We start from the raw sequence: 19,668 nt of genomic DNA, 5'->3' as shown, positions 1-19,668 counted from the left end.
TAGAAGTAAAACTCAACATGCAATACAATTATAAAGTAGAAGTCATTAGAACATCACAGAAGTTTCACCTGGCATGACGGATAAATCGACATTGATTGTCATTATGCCATTAAGTATAATAAATTCACAAAAAACGTCACTCGCTTAGAATGAGGATAGTAGGGACAGGAGCTTAATCTCAGAGAATCAGGAGAGTTTCTCTGAATATATACATGCGATCCAATTATCTGAAATGTTCCTTCTTTACAAAAAAAACCAAAGGCCATTAAATTGTAGATTGCTCTTGCAAGAAATTGTCAGCTCCTGGGATCACTCGCTCGGGCTCAGCGGCTAAGGCGGCTTCCCTTAGGACGGTCATGTGCTCCTCGGCGGCAGACATTGATTGGTCGATCCAGTCCATCCCGACGGTCAAGTGACAAGCGTTTTTGGTCACCAGCACAAGATGACTGACGGAGAGAAGGAGGGCAGTGGTTCTGAAAAACAAATTTTACAGAACTGATGTAATTAAACCCGCAAATCGATCAAAAAACTGTGCTCTTCGATCTAAAGGTTTGAAGGGACTATTCTACCCAATGAAAGCTGAGTCCTGCATTACAGGGGGGTAGAATAGCGCCTCGATTTGTTAGAATGTCTTCTAAATAACTCCAATAAACTAATTTTCTTCAAAGAGCCATAGAAAGAATTCATCTTTTCCGTTATTGAGCATCTTTTGATATTGGGGCCGATACGAGGTACGGGGGGTAAAATACACACCTAGCATCAAGCAGTTTAGGATCCAGAGGAGGATACATGGAACGGACCACATCATCAACTCTGTAATCAAAACAGATAACGGTAAAGGTAACTTTCAATTTATAATTCATATAATTCATATGGGCTTCTCACATTTATCTCATAAAATCAGACGAAATAACTCTCTGGGTGGGACCCGGAGTCTCCGGGTGAAGCTCTGCTTGCCTGGGTCTCCAAGTCAATTTATTTTTTCCTTTGACAAGGAAGTTGTGTTTGGCCACGCCCACTTCCTGCCTACTTCCCGCCCACTCCCCCACACAGCAATAAATCTCATTTGTTCTGGAGGTAAACAAAGAAACGCATGTTAGACGCCATCATCAGGACACATAGGGTAATGCACTTAGTGCAGCCGGAGAACATATGGAGTATGTAATATTATGGTAGATGTGGTTTTTTGTTTTTGCTTTTTTTTTATTAAAACTGCTTAAAGTTTGTTAAATATGCTTCTCTATCACTTGCCAAAGAAAATGGCTTACCTTGGACTGATTCTCTTTGCAACAATAATAATGTCGCTTAGGCTTGATGAGGATTTCATCTTGGCGCCAGATCCCATGGTCATAGCGACCAGCTTCTCCGTCAGGGTATGGCATATCTGGAAAAAAAAACATTTAGAATCATAGCATTTATATTTTTATCAATATATTCTCTATTTATAGATTCCAACCTGCCCCCAATATGTAGAAGTCGGTCTGGTACCTGACAGGGGTGTAATGCCAGCAGCTGCCTAATTACTTAGGATTTTCGGGCATATCCAGCCAAAAAAGGCAAGTTTGGGTCGCTGATGGACAGCGGCCCACCTGGTATTTGCCTGATGTGCCAGATAGCCAGTCCGGGCCTGGATATGGGTCAACTAAGTTGCTTCTTGCCTGTTGTGTTGTTTGGTCTAGTAGGACATTGGGGTCTATTCGCTAAACTGTGAGTTTATACCAACTTTTATTTTAACTTGCATGTCCTTGCCTGGAACTCGTACAAGTCAAAGTTGCCTGGATTCTCAAACAGCTCTTACTTCAGTGAATATGTGCATGCAACCTAAGTCGAGTCAGGCCAGTCGAGTTCTCCTGTAATTCAAGCACTCGACTTCTTAGTGAACAGACCACTGCGTGACTAAAATCCCTATCATCCAAGTCATATAAATGAGAGACTTATTTCGACCAAAGCATTCCTACCTTTAGAATGGAGATGCAGTGTGAGACCAGCCCCCTAATGAAATAAAACATAAATGGTAAGAAATAACAAAATTCTGTAAGAAATATAACTATTTGTATCCAAATATATATATATATTTGGGTACAAATAGTTATATTTCTTACAATGATTGCATTGAAATATACAAAAAACTTTCTGATTTTTATAGATTGTAAGATTGTAAGCTCTTTTGAACAGGACCCTCCTCATCTGTTGTCTTTCTAAGTCAAATTGTTGTTATACTACTTTTTATGTCCTGTCTACCCATTGTACAGCGCTACGGACTATGATGGCACTATATAAATCAATAAATAATAATGCTTAATATATTTAGTTTAATTAGGGCATGTGCCATTTTTAGTATTATTTATGTATTTCTAGATGATCTTTTCATGCAGTGACTTATGTTAAGTTCTATAAATAGCAATAAATGTGACTAATTCAGGAAAAAAGATTTTTAATACAATTAATTTGGCCATGTTTGATTTTTTTTTTATAGTATTTGATTATATATCTCCGAAAGATTCCATAGTAAAAGTAATCAGAAACTTTTCACCTGTAGCTGTTGATGGACTACAATTCCTATCATGCCTTTCCAGGCTATATACCCTGATATAGAGAAACTGCCGATGGTCTTTGGCGCCACCTTGTGGTCAGAATACTCAGTGCAACGTTAAACCCAGCAGAAGCAGAGCTATGCTACAAAGCGAGAGCGTGATGTTTAACTGTACTAAGAGGGTGGTAGATAAGTGGAACAGCCTCCCGGGAATCACACATAATAAATAACACAAAAACAGAAAGAAAATATCTGATAAATTACGAGGCATCTTCAATCCAATCTTCATCTTCGAGGATTGCCTCTATCTGAGGGTTTGTGATGACGACATCATCCAGCTCCAACTCCGATGGCTCAGACTGAGTTTCCATCGCTCCAATTAAATCCACTGTCGGCCTTCAAAATAAAAATCAGAATCTTCTTCGAATGTTCGTGCTCAGTTTATATGTAAGAAATACTGTATATATATATATATATTACATTTACTAAAATTCTTAGGGTTTGGACTAAAATCTGTTGTGGGGTGGTGGGGCAGCTTGGTACGGATGATCAGGTTCCTTCCCATAACAAAGCAGGGTGAGCCAGGACCGGACTGGGGAAATGCGGTTCTGATGAGCTCTTTGGGACAGAGGTAGAGTTCGGCGGGATAGAGTGGACTGCCCGGCACAAAGCGAGACAGTTGGGAGGTATGGTATATTTAGGCCCCACTTACTTGTTGTTATAATGTGTAAGTAGGTTCTTCGTACGGCAGTATCGCTGTCTGCAGACCACAACCAGAGCCACAAAAGAAGCTAAAAATATGGTGGCCAGGACACCGATAGCCACAATGACCACAGTCTCCATTTCTCTAGCGGGCGATCAGGCGGTTCACGGGCAGTAAAGGGAGATCATCTGAAAATAAGGACGTTCGGGAATTAGGAAACTCACGTAAAAGTAACAGGTTTATTAACATGAGGGAATCATCCTCCTATAAGAATACGGTATATCACATCATCCCGTAATCTCCACATCAAATAATCCTTTAGCATTTCAATTGTTTAATAAAACGCTCCCATGTTCTTCATATAAACACGATGCTAAAGGCTGGAAATATCCCTCTATCCATCTATTTCTCTATCCATCTATCATCTATCTATCTATTTATCTTTCATTCTATCTATGTATCTATCCTTCTTTCTATCTATCTATCTATTAGTATTTACATCTGTGTGTTTATGGTAAATTATATGCTGTTATATAAACATAACGGATGCTTACATGTACATCTGTATATATGCATATCTCATGCGGTAATATGTATACATTATGTATCAACATTTTAAGCATTTTCATTTATAAATATATATGTTATCCAAAAGTATCCGCTACTCTTCAAAGGTCACGGAGCTGTTTTCATGGAAAACAAGGACATTTCTGGCTGTAACATAATTGCAAAAGGGTTTTGTAACCATTAATTAGCCTTTTAAACGTAAACTTGGATCAGCGACGTGCCATTGGAAGACAGGAGTGATGGGAGTGATAAAGGGCCATTGGAAGACAGGAGTGATGGGAGTGATAAAGGGCCGTTGGAAGACAGGGGTGATGGAAGTGATAAAGGGCCGTTGGAAGACAGGAGTGATGGGAGTGATAAAGGGCCATTGGAACACAGGAGTGATGGGAGTGATAAAAGGCCTCTGAATGCCTATGAAGAGATTCCATTAAAAATCATCAGTTTCCAGATACAGTAGTCATTTACAACATTAACCCCGTCTGCGCTGGATTTCTGATCCATTTCATGTTACTAAGTGGACAACTATTTGCTGTTATTTCAAAAACAAGGACATTTGTAAGTGACCCCAAACTTTTGAACTGTAACTCGTATAACAATAAATACATAATAATGACATTCATTTGAATCGACGACGTGTATGAATGTCTTTCTCAGTAACCAATCCGGTTATCTTTAAGGTGGAATTTATCTTTAAACTTCAGATGGTTCCGGGGACGTTCGGAGATGAAATAGGATTTATTATTTGCTCTTATTCACGATAAAATAAATGTAAATGTTCTTACCTAGAATTAGACATGGAGGTTGAGTTTGCTCGGCAATCACTTCCGCGTAGGCCTGCTGGAGACGTGGGTAAACAATTCTTACCTTGCGTTTGTCTTTTCCCAAATCATTAACAGACTTCTAATATGGGGCGTTCGCTGCAATGCAGCTGAACCGTTTGGCCCCTGCGTTTACAGCCCCTTTAATATTATATTTCTGCTAATACTGGAAACACACAATACGGCAACATCTAAATATTTTTTTCGGGGGGGGGATGTCCTTTTTTTTTTTTAGGAAATTCATAATTTTTACAATTTCAGTTATTTAAACTAGAGGGTCGGAGGCTTAGATGTAACATAATGAAGTTTTACTTTACTGAGAAGGTGGTAGATAAGTGGAACAGCCTCCCAGCAGAAGTGGTAGAAGGTAATACAGTGCATGGGATTAGGCATACGGCTGCTGAATCTAAGACGAGACCAATGATCAGTGATTGAGACGGGCAGAATAGACGGGGGCCGAACGGGGCCGATCTGCTGGCAAAGTCTATGTTTCTATGCCATCCATTCAGGTAAATCCCGATGACATAATGAATGCCGAGAACCGACACACCTTAAGGGCGACCCAACCTTAGTTAAAACATAATCCAGGGAAACCGGTTTTGCCACATTAATTTCCCCAGTATAAATAATACCGTCCATTATTAAGCTCTGAATTTCCAAATTCTTAATTGTGACAACATGAAATCAGATCTTTGGGATGGATCCTTTTTGTGTTCCTTCTATCAGATCTCCTTGGAGTCCCCATTAGTGATTCTCTTTAAATGATCCCCCCCCCCTTAAAATACAGCACTTTCTATCACCTAAATGTAACAATTAGGTATAAATATATATAAACAACATAAAATGTTTATAAATAAAGTTATGTAAATAAAAACACATCTTTATTCAACGTAAAAGCTAGCAACAGATCACAAAGTCACATAAAAGCTTTGGTAAAGCCACACCCACACCAAAGCCACACCCCTAAACAGTGTCTTTGGCTATTCCAAATATTGACTTGCACCCCCCCCAACATTTAAGGTGTTCGAATGGGGACCCCCTGTGTCAAGGGGCGTGAAAATGGGAAACACTGCCCCAGAGGGCGGGGCAACAGGTGTGGCCTAAAAAGCCACTTTGTGACACTAGTGCAGTGAGGTGGCGGGTGGGGGCTGCAGCGGAGGTCTTAATTGCGTTATTCACCTCCCTGGGCCGGTCGGGGGTGATCAGAGGATCTCTCCAACCCTCCCCACAAAAGAGGGGCAGTGGGGCAGCTACTGGGGACGCCGGGGGCAGTTCCCCAAAAACAAGGACTGTCCTGCAAAAAAAAAACCAGGCCTGTAGGGAGGTATGGAACTGAGAGTGCATGTGTAGGGTTGTTTAAGTCCTAAATCTTGTCTCGAGTCATGTGATGTCGCTGACGTCGACGAGCCAATGAGACGATCGGGCACATTCACTCATTTTATGCACTCATATATTTCAGGGTAACCACTTGTGTTTTAATTATTTTTTTTATTCTGGGAAGTTTTTTGTATTTTGTTTTATTTCTCAGCGGAATATATTTAACAAAAATCTGTTTAGGTTCTTGGCAACAACCAGCAGAAATCTTAAGCGGGTAATAGGATTAACATTCCCGTGGGATTTTTCCCTAATGAAGGCAATTTAAGGAGAAAAAATGACTATTATCAGACCAGCGTACTGCGTGTATACTGTATACTTCCCAAAATGGGGGTTACGAAATAGAAGGACATTTTACTTTACTTTTGAAAGGGTGGTGGGTACATGGAATGGTCTACCAGCAAAAGTGGTAGAGATTAATACAGTAAGGGGGTTTAAACAGGTAGAGATGGGCCGAAAGGGGCCGATCTGCTGGCAGATTCACTGCTTCTATCCAATATGTGTATAGAAAAAGCAAATAATTTTTTCAAAACGACACAAGACTAGTAAATCCAAATAAAAGTGACCGTTTATGTAATAGGAGGAGTTATATGGACTAAGGGGAGGAGTTATAGGGAGGGTTTATATGGAGTAAGGGGAGGAGTTATAGGGAGGGGTTATATGGAGTAATGGGGGGGTTATAGGGAGGGGTTATATGGAGTAATGGGAGGGGTTATAGGGAGGGTTTATATGGAGTAATGGGAGGAGTTATAGGGAGGGGTTATATGGAGTAATGGGAGGAGTTATAGGGAGGGTTTATATGTAAGGAAAGGATATAATGAATATCTGTCGTTGATATAGGTTATAGGGAGGTGAATCCTCTGTCTCAGATTATAATACGGGGAAGTTTGGGCAGAAATACACATTTTTAATACGTGTAACTGTAATTTAGAGTTTTCTTCTTGGGTAAAATGAAGGTGAAGCAGCATCGCATGGACTCGCACACATCCAGCCTTCCCATTGTGCAGCCAGAACGTCCCTTTTCCAGTTAACCTTCCACCCTCCCCCTATAAACAAAGTAGGCTGTGAGATTTCAGCACGTTTAATAAATTCTATGTCTTTTCTCTTCTTTCAGTAATAAGAGAGGTAGAATCGTCTAATAAAACCGGTTTTATTCCGTTACGTTACACACACGGACTCGCAAAAAAACGGTAAAAGTCCAGAGCTTACCTTTTTGTTCTCTCTCTCCTCCATTCCCACATTCCTGTCTTTATCTGGGACTGGGAGTTGGAAACGCATTCCATTCTGACAGATTACGGAGTCTGGAGCCCTGCTGCATTATGGGATTAGTGTGTTCTGAACCGCAATTTAGATAAACTATTTTTTTATTTTTTTTTATTTATTTTTTCTTTGTAAAATCTAAACTCAGTATATTATAATTTTATGCATTTATTGATAGGTTTGATAACTATATTATGAACAATATGTAGGAAAAAAATGCTAAAATTGTATTCTCATTTTAAACAGTTTCACTGCACTGACTATGGGGTGTAGAGCTTTAAGAGGGGCTCCATAGAATAGTAGGGGTCACAGTTAAGGGTTAAAACCTAGTTTTATCTCATTTAGTTCTAATAAAGAGCATTTATCTGCAGACCTGGAGGCCGCCATTGTTGTCAGTCATGTGATATTTAAGTTGCATTTCCTGACTCAAACCCCACACTGAGCTGATGCTTTATGGCGATGCTAATGAAGTCCGTCCTTCCATAGACTTTCATTACCACACAGGTCTATTTACTAAACTGCAAGTGCTAGAGTTACTTCAATGCTAAACTACATTACTGTAACACAATGCTAGCCCATATGGCACTTTGAAGGGTCAATTGTTCCTATGGCAACAACAGCCGTAAAGCGTGACTGTGTTATCTGTGTTGCTGGAGTATAGAATGTCGGAATGCTTACAGTTAATACCACACATTAAATAAACACGACACATATCATGTATTTTATTTATGTTTAATAACTTGGAGTTTTATATCGATGACAATTTGCGTTCCTCTAAGTACGGTTAGATTATTTATTTAATTATTTAATATATCATTGCATTGTTTTCGGTCATCAGCATCCAGCCGTAAAATTGCTTAAATCTTTTCCTTCACAGTTTTTTTCCCAATCGCTCCTAAAAAAAAAAGAAGGAAAAAAATAACTTTAAATTAAATTTCTTTTAAATGCAGCACTTTAAAGTTGTAGTTTTTTGCCCCATAATATAATGTTTATTCAAAATATTTTGCCATTAGAATGAATTTCACAAAAATAATAATAATAACAATAAATTCTATATAATACAACATAATGTCAACAAACAACTAACGGAATCACTGTAAATTCCTCGTAACATCAAAAGAGAAATCTGATCAAATTTATTTAAAGGTTTGTGTTTTTAATTGCAAATTTACCCACCAAGCTGACAATCCATTGGGGTCCGACACAATCCGTTCGAGGCATTTTATATCGTCTTCAATATCAGCGTCCAATAATTCTAAAAGTAGACGATATATGACAATAACAGTACACGATGAAAAAAAGATAGCCAATGTATTAATCTATACATTACTGCAACATAAAGAAAGGTCACCAACTAGGTCACCTGCTTCTTATAATCAGTATAAAACTTGATGATGTCATTTGTGAAATTGGTTATGACCTCATCAGCTAAGCACAAGGGGATACACCGTTTGTGCGCATGGTAAAGGTGTCCTATACTTTTGTATCTGAACGCTGCCATCGCCTCTTCTGTGATAGATCAAATTATCTTCCCGTCACAAATGTTTCCATTATCTCCCCCATTATGAAATCCCCCTCCAAATGAAGAAAGCCCATTATTACTTGTACAATCTAATCCACACAAGTTCTTGCGTCCCGCGGTCTCCCCATCATAGCACCACCAGTAGCTGTTGATCTGGAAGACACCGTACTCCGAACGACTCACGTGAAGTGATGTATCGTATCGACTAATATAGTATGCCATGCATGTGTCTGTAGATGAAGACAGAGCAGGGACGCATGGTTAACAGAACCAGAGAGAAACATGAACGAAAAGATATAAAAAAAAAAAAAAACATAGAAAACTATTTTTGTGCCTCAACCCTTCTCTCAAGAACCCAAGCCCTTCCCATCATTAATCTCCCATATGAACTTCTACCATATCTCCTATTTGGCTTCCATCAAGCTTTTTTGCCAACTCATGTCTTCTTCTCCAAATCTCTTAGGATGTCCGTGATGCAGAACAAATTACCAAATACAAATATCTAGACATGGAGTGACATTGAGTAACCATTTGGCTTTGGAACTGTATGTTGGCCACGGCACACCTGCCACATTAATTTTAATAAAATGGTGTTATTATTAACGTATAAAAGCTGGACTAGAAGTCAACAAAAAAAAGGCCAAGTGAGTGTCTGAGTTGGTTTGGGGTGAAAGATTTTATATGATTTTATATGATTTTATATGATTCCCTTAACAGGGATCTCAAAGTAAAAAGTATTCTTCATCTGAAAAAAGACTCGAGAAGATAGATCTTTTCGGTAAAGGGTTTACTGAAACTACCTTAAACATCCCCAGTCTGTGGTCAGTGCAGACGGATTCCTATTTAGTTTACCCCCTCTGTCTCTAGCTGGGTGGTAAGTCTGCCAGGTGAAGCGGGCCTGAGCATTTCTAACTGAAACCACCGTCTCTATCAACAGCACTGTCCAGCTCACAAGGGATTCAGCCAGCGGCGACCCTGGCCACAAAGCTGACTACATTCAGACTGCCGAGCTAAGAAGATCCTGGTTTATGTCACATTTCCTTTATCAACTTTATAAATGTTTTAAGTATTTGTATTGGGGGGGGAGGGGGAGCGGAAAGAAATGTAACACATTAAATTGAGTAAAAAAAAACAAACAAAAAAAACATAGAAAACACTTACAGTCTTCCACGGTGTAGCCTTTCACTGTCAGATTGGCCTCCCTCAGTTTATTCACCAACGCACACCTATCCATTGACCACGTTTGGGTGGCCAAGGTAAGAAGCACAAGCATCAAGCGGACGATCATTGTTCCGATACTGAATGAACCGGGTTGTTCCTCGTCTGGTTTTGTAGGCAACGATGAATCATACGGAATGCGAAAATAAGAAAACTACCTACGTCATAATAAAAATAATAGGTGGAGCGATGGATGGAATTCTTGGGATTGAGAAATAATTGCTGTAGCCATCAAACAAACTTAAGGAAGTATTATTTTTAACGTTCAAATCAATGTAACTTCACGTCTTTGTTCTTGTTATTATATATATAGTATATAGTATATATATGTGACATATTCGTAATCGCCGTGCTAGTTCAGTGTAAAAAAAGTGACCTCACGGCCATATCCACGCATGACATCATCAACAAACTGTGCTAATTAACCAGCCATACAACCCACCACATGCCACCCCCCCCCCCGAACTCCTCAAAATTCTGAATTGGAAACCATTTGCCAAGGATCACATTTATTGGTATAAGGAAAGCACGGGCAGAGAAGTCAATTGAAACACAATTTATCTATTTTCAGTTTTTTTAGCAGGTTCCCAGTTAACATCCAACGGAAAAACTGCTTAAGTCTTTTCCTTTACAGGAAACTTCCCAAGGAACCCTGGAAAAGAAAACATAAAGACAAAATAAAGAGAATGGAACAATACGGAAAAGCTAACAGTGGAATTATAAGAGGTTCGATGGGTTTCCTATTAGCCACCCTCGTAAGTTGTTGTTCCAATAAACTCCCTTTATCTCCAGACCTGGAGGCAGCCATTGTTGTCGGTCATGTGATATTTTGGGAGCCTTTCCTACTCAAACACCACACTGAGCTGCTGCTTCACGGCAACGCTAATGAAGTTGGTCCATTGACTTTCATTAGTCAGGGTCTCCAACTGGGTGATTAAGACTGAGCCACTCTAGTGTTTACTAGAGGCAGTGTGATAAGGAGTCAGGGCTAATACTTTTTTTAATGGGTAAGCGGCACCTACCAAGATTCCAGTCCTTTGGGTTCTCTTACAATCCTATTAAGACATCTTATGTCATTTGTGACGTCTTTATCCAACAGATCTAACAAAGAAATAAAACACATAACAATTCGTTACTCCATATATTGACTTGTCACTGTTTTCTTAGATTCTTAGACTTGTCAGATGTTCTTCATAAACACCCGATGGGTCATAAAGTGTGAGGATCACCAGAATAATAAAAGTGGCCCTAATTATCTATGGTCCATTTGTTGGGAGCTCCTAGGGTTAGTGAGAACTCCTTAGAACTTTTTTTATTTACAGTCTTTTGGGTCCATTCACTAAAAAGTCGAGTGATAAGCGTTTTTTACTGTCCATGCTGTCCCCATCCCAACGGGCAGGAGATGGACATCATGGAGTATTTCTCATGTTTCAACCCCCCCCCCGATGCCACTGAGAACAGGATGGGAGTGTAAGTGGGCTCTATACCCCCCAAAACATAATTATTTTATATTCCCCCCACTTCACTGCAGATGGGGCTGGGGAAGGGAGGTGATTTTCAGCTCTTTTTTATGTAATATACATGAGCAGGGGACTCGCACGCCACCTGTCACGTATTACCTGAGCAGCGCATTCCGCATATGTTCTTGCGTCCGATAGTCTTTCCGTCAGTACACCACCAGAAGCTGTTGATCTGGAAGATGCCATACTCCGTACGGCTAGTATGCATCGATGTGTCGTAGCCACTAGCATAGTGGGCCAAGCATAAATCTACAGGTGGAAAAATATAAAACAGTTCAAGGGAAAACAGAAAAAAAAACAATAAATGTGCAATAAACAGCTGTTTCGCAATATCTCGAGAATTTAATTTCCTGAAAAAAACTCTGATACTCTAATTTTAGATTATGGTCTCGTGTTCTAACATTTCTCTTCCTTTGAAATAAACTCCCCTTCTGTACTTTTTTAAAAACCCTTTAAGAATTTAAATATTCCTATTATATCTCTTCTCTGTCTTCTTTCCTCCAATCTCTACATATTGGGGTCTCCAGAACTATACCCAATCCTCTAGGTGAGGTCTGACCAGAGATCTGTAAAGTTCCTGCTATTTATGCCACTTGCCATACACCCCAGCACCCTGCAACGCCTTTTCCGACACTTTGTTGCATTGCCTGCTTACCTTTAAGTCCTCCGAAATACCGGTAATTACTCGCAAGTCCCTCTATTCTTATGGATCCTGTACCTTAATGTATCTGTCAGTCTGCTCTACTAAACAGATGATCTCAATATGCATTTGCCATGCATGGTCTGGGGCAAGAGGGAGAGAAACTGCAATCAACAGATGGATTGCAGAATTAAGGCTAACAAGGCTTGTTATAGGGCTGTGAATAACTATGTAGAAAAGTAGAAATATAATAAAAGCAACAATAGAGGGAAAAAGGTAAAAAAAGGTCCAAAATGAAGACTGTAAAAATTATAGAGAGAATACAAAAAAATCTGGATTTTGGAGCTGAATAGAATCAAAGACATCAGCCAGAAATAACAAATTCACACAAAGACTTACAATCTTCTAATTTGTAATTTTTGATGCCGATAACACCCCCTTCTTTCAGCTTCTGAGCCAACGCACACTTGTCGATAACCCAGCAGTTTCCCGCTGGTGCCAGCAGAAGAAGAAGAAGAAGAAGAAAGAAGCCCTTCATTGCTGCTATTCTGCTAGCCAAAGGTTCATCGACTGTGTTCTGCTTTGTCAGAAACCCTAATATAGCAAGCAGAAGTAACCAAACAGACATTGCCCCTATTGATGAAAAAAAAAAACCAGAGCAATGAACTTTTTATTTTGCAATATCTCTGGCCATGATGTCAGGATCCCAAAATAATTTGTACCCTTTTTTTATGAGAAGGAAATAAAATGCCGAGAAATGCTAATCACCACGACCAATTTATTTTAGGACCAACAAGGTCAAAACATTGTGGCCTTCTGCCTAAATGAGACAAACAAAATGAAAACATTGTTGCAGGGTCTCTAGATGTCTCTGTACAGAATAAAAGCTGTAGGATGACATCATAGTACAGAACAGAGTGATGATTGTTGAACAGAAGACCAGTCTTGCATTGGTGGCCAAGCTTGAGGTTCAGTTCTAGCCCATTTCTATATAATGGGTTCCCCGTCTCTACCGAATTTGTATATCGCGTAGTCGTATTTTCATTTCATCCTTTATCTCATTACAGGCAATGGGTGCTCCAAATAATCAGAAATAGATACCCTCTCCCTGTAGAGGAATTTAAACAAAAGCCTGAGATTAAACAGCAAAATTGCAGTTAAATTTCAACATAGAAAAATGTAATATTATGCATCTGGATAAAAAAATGACAAGAATTTGAATTATAAATTGAATGTTGGCTTATATGGGATATCCAGACCTGGAAACTTTCTAAGCTCCGGCTACCCTTGCTGGGTTGGAGGTCCCGCTGCTGCAGGTGGGCGGTCCTGCTGTTGTTGGTGGGCAGTCCTGCTTGCTTCAGTGGGCGGTCCACTGATGTTGCCGAAGTGGGTGGGGAGTGGGGCGTGCCACAACTCCACTCACGCGACCCAGAGAAGCAGCCGTTCACCCGGAGAGTTCCCAGCTATGGGGGATATCTACTAAGGAGAACCTGGTTATAGACTTTCCACCTGTCTTCCCATATTTAATTGGCAAGACTTAATCTTGAATATGCAGGACAACTATGGAAACCAGTTCATAAAAACTAGACACATCATGGAGGCATTTTTTTCAATGTAAGGGGAAGAAGTTTTTCTACAGTCGGGGCAGTTAAGCTGTGGAATGCACTGCCAAGTGAAGTGGTTTTAGCAGTTTCAATTAATAAAAATGGTTGGGTGCCTGGCTAGTTAGTACAGGGTTAAAACAATTTAACTTCAGCATAGTTAAAGATCCAGGGGAAAAAAAATAATTTTCTTGGGTGTTGAGAGTGATTTTTGTGTTTTTTTTCTTGGGGTAATGTCGGCTAAAGGACTTGGAATTTGAGAGGGCTAAACCTGATGGACTTTGTTCTTTTTTAACTCATGTAACTATATAACTAATATTATGACTGGTTAACCCTTTCTTCAACCCAGAGGCAGTAACTTGGAAAGGACCCTGGGTAAGAGAACACATCGAAATAGCTAATATGCAGCCGCATGAAAACATATACCAGTATATATATATATATATATACATATATATATAGTTCTACTTTAACAGTCAGCTCTCCAATAAATGTCCTATTACATCACTGAAGATATAGCCAGCCTCAACTACGCGCTTAACTGGTTCCATGGTGTAATGGTTAGCACTCTGGACTTTGAATCCAGCGATCCGAGTTCAAATCTCGGTGGAACCTCATCGTTTTATAGGGATTAATGAATTTATTATTTTTTTGACAAAATAAATTAAGATCATTAGCTAACGTTTCATACAGCGAGCTTTGCCTGTAAATCACACAGTAACATTGCATAACAACTGTGATAAGTCAGATCAAAGTGTTGTAACGTTACCTACAGCTCATTGGCTGCGGCAGATGCCAATCTACGATGTCGCACGTTTTTATTGGTGGACGCTGGGTAAGCCCACCATCCTTCTCAAACAGTGGCGATGAGGGCTTTTCGGGGTGCATTGCGCTTCTAGACGGGGTAATAGACGGTTTCCGGGCGCACAATATGCTGAATCACCTCACGGACCATCGCATTAACCACATATCCCGTTCCCGTGAATGCTGGTAATACAGAGACGCTGAACTACAACTCCCGGCATGCATTGCGGTAGTAACGTGATCCCCAATTGGCTGGGTGGTGCAGATTGTGCTGAGAGCTTCCTCGAAATTTGCCGCCAAAGGCTTCCCCATCTTTATTTTGCCCCCCAGCATTTGCTTCATTATCACAGGGCCCTTCACAGCTTTCAAAATAGTGGTTTTTTAATAATTTGCAAGGTAAATGTTTCATTTTATTCCTTTATTCCCCATACACAATGTTAGCTAAATAACTCTGAAATTACTCCCTATTTTCTGCTGTGTATACAATAATTGCTATTACCTTTTTTATATTTAATACAATTATTGAAATCTTATGGAATTAAATTAGTGGTTTAGTAGTTTTTAAGTCGTATCCATGGTTACTGGTCATTTGTATGTGTCTTATGTTTCTTAATGTAAATTCCGAATGATCAAAAAGAGAGATTATTTTTAACTCTGCGTCCCAATGGTCCTTTATCACTCCCATCACTCCTGCGTCCCAATGGCCCTTTATCACTCCCATCACTCCTGTGTTCCAATGGCCCTTTATCACTCCCATCACTCCTGTGTTCCAATGGCACGTTGTATTCCCTGATCCAAGTTAAAGTTTAACAGGCTAATTGGTCGTTAGAAACCCCTGCAATTAGGTTACAGCCAGAAATGTCCTTGTTTTCCATGAAAACAGCCCAGTGACCCCAAGCTTTTGAACAGTAGTGGATGTCATCTGTAATATGACCATACAACCACTTGTAATGATGTCATTTTGACCTACATGGGGCTGACCTTTTTCAACACAAGACGCTAGAAAATAAGTCGCAGCTTTTGACGGGACGCGTAAGCAGCTGCTACCAGATTAGCAAGGACTTGGTTAATATCAGGGTATCAGGATTTAGCCCCAGAAGTCTGATTTAAAGGAGCGATTAGCAAGAGGGATTCTGTAATCCGAAAACTTCTAGAAAAAAAACCCAAACAGATCCTTCTGCATTATCAGCCCCCTCTACCCAGTTGATTATTATTATTATTATTATTTTCATTATTATTATCATTATTTATTGTTTATAAGAAATTCATATTTTGACAGCAAAAATAATTTGGTAGGTTGGAGGAAATTAAGTGTGAAATAAATGTTTGTCGCAATTCAAATGCTGTGTGGTTGACAACTTGAATTTCTCACTTTGATTTAATTTTAAAATAGGATGCATTTAATTTAATATAAAAATTACAGTGGTTCTCCAATGTTTTTTTTGTATGGCTGGAGTGATGACCACTAAAATATGTTTTCAACTAGAGCGGTTACTTCTACCAACCGCTAGAGATCAGTTCAATGTAGAAGTCGTCTTGTCTTCTATCCTGAATCTCAGACAAGACCAAGAAACGACTATGGTTTGCGTCTTTACAGCAGGGAAAAACTGGCAGGGGCCGAATGGGGCCGATCCGCTGTCTCATATGATTTCTACGTTCCTACTGGTATGTCGTCACGTGTTTATTTTATTGTTAAATTGTATATTGTTGATTTTATTATTTTTGAGGGGGGGGGCATTCTGTATTTTCTGTATTTTTTTGTAACAATGTTACAGAATCTGCCGGCGCTCTAAAAAATGTAATTCTGCACAATTTACACACACAATGAAAACATTCTAAAGCCATTTAGAAACATTTTTTTCACATTAGCTTTAAATACATGATGCCTTTATAAATGGCCGATAAAAACATATAAAAGACACATTAACACTTTACACTATATTTAATATTAGGATACATTTTAGAACCATATTGACTATTTGAAAGAGGAATGAGATTATAGTTTTGTGACGTCGCTCTATGAATTATCTGATCATTGTCAGCATAAACAGCATCCCCCCTTCTCTTTAAAGGGGTTTTTGTCCTCTGGAACGCCTTTTAATAGGGGGTCCTCTGTTGCTAGAGATTCCACATAGGTTTTCATTTCCAGGGCCGATCTGGAAACCTACAGAAACATATACATATTACTAATCACAATCTATAATCCAAACCAAACAGAAGGGAAACGTACAGAACCTGTTATTTTATAACAACGATGAGTTCGATAATGTTTATTCTAAGCCTTTGATTTATAAATCTTCCAGTTTTATTACATTTTAATCCCTTGTTTTCTTTCCAGGCGTTAAAAAAAAAAAAAAAAAAAAAATGCCCGCCACGGTTACATTCTTCATAGTCTTGAATCTGTTTATATTTTGCCCTTCGAGGATCAGCAGCCATTATATGAAGCAATAAGAAGGACTCTCTCTATAGGGAAATGCGTTTTGTATTTTGTTTACTGTTCTTTTAGAAGATATGAATTTTCTCAAATTTGTGTTTTTAGGAGATTTGTAGTTTTTTTATTTTTTTCACAGCTGGCTCTGTGGTTTAGTATACATTTGGCATTTAGGTTCTGGTTGACCCACCTGTCCGTGAAATGTACTTATTGGGGCTCTTTTATGAGAATCATTGAAAAACTGATTAGACCAGGGGTAACCAACTGGTCGCCATCAGCTGTTCCTCGTCTACAATGTATTACAGTCAAAGGAAAGAGCACCGGCAGATTCCGTGGCGCTGTTACGAAAGGGAAGTGAAACGTTAAAATTGACAATAGAATGCATTGTGAATTATGGAAGTCGAAAGCACAGCTCTCCTTCCACCACAGCTGCCTACTTCTACTTTTTGAATAAAGCCCTTTTGGTTTAGGGAATAAAACAATACGATGAATTACCCTGACCAATTACATTGGGGGGGAAAAACAAATTAATGACCAACAACAAAGAAGTAACGTGGAACCATCAGATAGTCTTGATACATTACCAGGACTCTCTCTGTCTTTATCTCCTTCCTTAACTGTTCGATCTCCATCTTCAGCACATCCTTCTCTGTCATGTCCTGAGCCATCTCACAGTAAGTGTCCTACGTATTATGTAGGCACTCTTTGTGTGATTTCCCCAATGGAGGGTTTGTAGGATGCTCCAGGAGAAAAAGTTTGATGTTGTGTCAAGAATTCCTGAAGATCACGTGAAGTTGAAGGCTCTGACGTGCAGGAGATCCAGTATCAAGTGTGGAAAGATCAAAAAGAGACTCGGGTAATCTTCAAGATTTTAGATGCTTGGTGGAGGGGTCCGGAATAATTTTCAATGGATATCAGAAATTGGATTTAGGATTTTTTAAAGGCTATACCTGAATCTCCACAAATTGATAGAGTTTATACATACATATATTGCTCCGCAGGAGAACAGGAGATGTTCTGTAGGAGATGCTCTTGGCCAGCTCAGTCTGCTCTAATGTCTGATTCCTCCCACGATCCACAAGACCACAGATGGAGGATCCCTCTTTAATCCTAATCTGATAAAGGTCTTAATGTCTAGCCTGCTTACAGCTCAACAGGAATATACAGTATACGGAGTGATTTAACATCAAATACATAACATTGTGTCGGACACATGGCCCCTTTAACAACAAATGTTATATATGGGCACTTATACTTTTTTTTTTTATGCTGTCTGAACTACGTCTTGGGTCTCCTCCACAGGGAATGTTGTTGCCTGCATGTTCTAAGTGTTTTTTTACTGTAAATGCACATGTATTTTTTTTAGTGGTTCTCTTAAATAAATTGGATATTATGTAATTAATGTACAATATTAAATATTTAGATTCCCATATTCTGGAGGTCTACCGATCTGTGAATCTTTCGTAAACCTAATTGGAAATCATATATATATATATATATAATTTATTATACATACATACGTTTATACAGTCTATGGACGTTTTCTAGAATTGGCTAAAATTTAGCACAATTGAGAACCATTAAAGGGAAGAACGCAAATTAAAAATGTCAGGGGCTTCTAGCTGTACTAGGTACATGAAATGATCGGTTTAATTCCATCTACTCAACAAAAGTATGATTGAGTCATACGGACTAATGAGAAGTGAAAGCAAAAATCCTGCTTCCTTCCCCAGGCAGTACTGCAGTCGTTTAGCTGTTGGACACACAATTCTGATATATCACAGCCACAAAGAAAAATAATTACAGAACACGAATGTGTACATTTACATCAAAAAGTAAGATTTGCATAAAGTGATCCAAAGAAACTGTCGACATGTTTCACTTCATCTTTTTGATTATTTTCACTCAATAAAACCAAGACAGGGTATACATCAACAATCACTGCTTAGTAGAACCTTGTGATACCCTCATACCCAGCTAACACTCTGAGGAACATTGGGGCAGGAAAGAGGTATAGAGGGATTTGGGTCCCAAAGAGGGAATCTTAAACATGGATACTCCGGAGGTATGTGATTGGCTGCCAATCCCTTTGTTCCTCCTTGGCATTTACTAATGTTGTGAAGTATGCCACACAGCTAGAAGCCCAAACAGAGGTGACCTGATTAGTGACGGATTCCGGCCAAAGCCAACTAGGTCTAGGCCGGCAAGTCCAGGTGGTGGCAGCCCTTCTGCTGCATAACATGGAGACATTCTCCTCCCTGGGCCACCAGGCTACATGTAGCACAACTGCGCCATGTGATGGCTAAAGTGGAGATCACTGATCTCCCCAAACCAGCCCACTGACACTATGGAGAGCTGCGCTACCTCAGCAGTAAGGGAGCTGGTGGCACTGCCCTGGGTCATGGGATGGTTAATCCGGCACTGGGCCTGATACATTCTATAGAAGATTTCCACTCTGAAAATCCTTACAAACATAACTTTTACAACGCAGAGCCACTTCAAATAACATATATCCAATGCACACAATCTACTATCATAACTATCAAGTCATTCAGCAATTAAGTAAATCTAGAAAAGCGTCCAGTTGACGCTGAGTGTTCAGCATTGCCGGGAACCAACTACAGTCGTTGATTAAAATACTCTGCAGACTGTGATTTTACTGAAACTGGCAGGTTTA

General features: G+C 39.4%; 4 protein-coding genes and 1 non-coding gene across 5 annotated transcripts; 1 reads left to right on the top strand and 4 right to left on the bottom strand.

The window, feature by feature from the left end:
• Positions 1–265: 265 nt before the first annotated feature.
• On the bottom strand, positions 266–3,376 carry LOC149280939 (transmembrane protein 98). The gene is made up of 6 exons (XM_089499966.1): positions 3,246–3,376; positions 2,798–2,929; positions 1,959–1,992; positions 1,269–1,384; positions 754–813; positions 266–473 (listed from the first exon to the last, which is right to left on the bottom strand). The coding sequence occupies exons 1-6, from the start codon at positions 3,374–3,376 to the stop codon at positions 266–268; spliced, it is 681 nt and encodes a 226-aa protein (XP_089356092.1).
• A 4,697-nt stretch (positions 3,377–8,073) lies between these two features.
• Positions 8,074–10,065, bottom strand: LOC149280938 (sperm acrosome-associated protein 5-like). Its single transcript, XM_089499908.1, has 4 exons — positions 9,939–10,065; positions 8,858–9,007; positions 8,432–8,510; positions 8,074–8,150 (listed from the first exon to the last, which is right to left on the bottom strand). The coding sequence occupies exons 1-4, from the start codon at positions 10,063–10,065 to the stop codon at positions 8,090–8,092; spliced, it is 417 nt and encodes a 138-aa protein (XP_089356034.1). The 3' UTR covers positions 8,074–8,089.
• Positions 10,066–10,586: 521 nt separating this feature from the next.
• On the bottom strand, positions 10,587–12,693 carry LOC149280937 (lysozyme C-like). The gene is made up of 4 exons (XM_089499877.1): positions 12,555–12,693; positions 11,615–11,764; positions 11,018–11,096; positions 10,587–10,647 (listed from the first exon to the last, which is right to left on the bottom strand). The coding sequence occupies exons 1-4, from the start codon at positions 12,691–12,693 to the stop codon at positions 10,587–10,589; spliced, it is 429 nt and encodes a 142-aa protein (XP_089356003.1).
• Positions 12,694–14,299: 1,606 nt separating this feature from the next.
• TRNAQ-UUG (transfer RNA glutamine (anticodon UUG)) lies at positions 14,300–14,371 on the top strand. The gene has a single exon. It is a non-coding gene; the product is annotated as a tRNA-Gln (tRNA).
• Positions 14,372–16,598: 2,227 nt separating this feature from the next.
• Positions 16,599–17,659, bottom strand: LOC149280935 (guanine nucleotide-binding protein G(I)/G(S)/G(O) subunit gamma-T2-like). The gene is made up of 2 exons (XM_089499907.1): positions 17,576–17,659; positions 16,599–16,724 (listed from the first exon to the last, which is right to left on the bottom strand). The coding sequence occupies exons 1-2, from the start codon at positions 17,657–17,659 to the stop codon at positions 16,599–16,601; spliced, it is 210 nt and encodes a 69-aa protein (XP_089356033.1).
• Between the last annotated feature and the right edge of the window lie 2,009 nt (positions 17,660–19,668).

This window comes from Sceloporus occidentalis, unplaced genomic scaffold (assembly GCF_023333645.1).
Source record: "Sceloporus occidentalis isolate IW3139 unplaced genomic scaffold, rSceOcc1.0.p SCAF_143, whole genome shotgun sequence".
NCBI lineage: Eukaryota > Metazoa > Chordata > Lepidosauria > Squamata > Phrynosomatidae > Sceloporus > Sceloporus occidentalis.
This window is presented reverse-complemented; position numbering and strand designations above follow the sequence as displayed.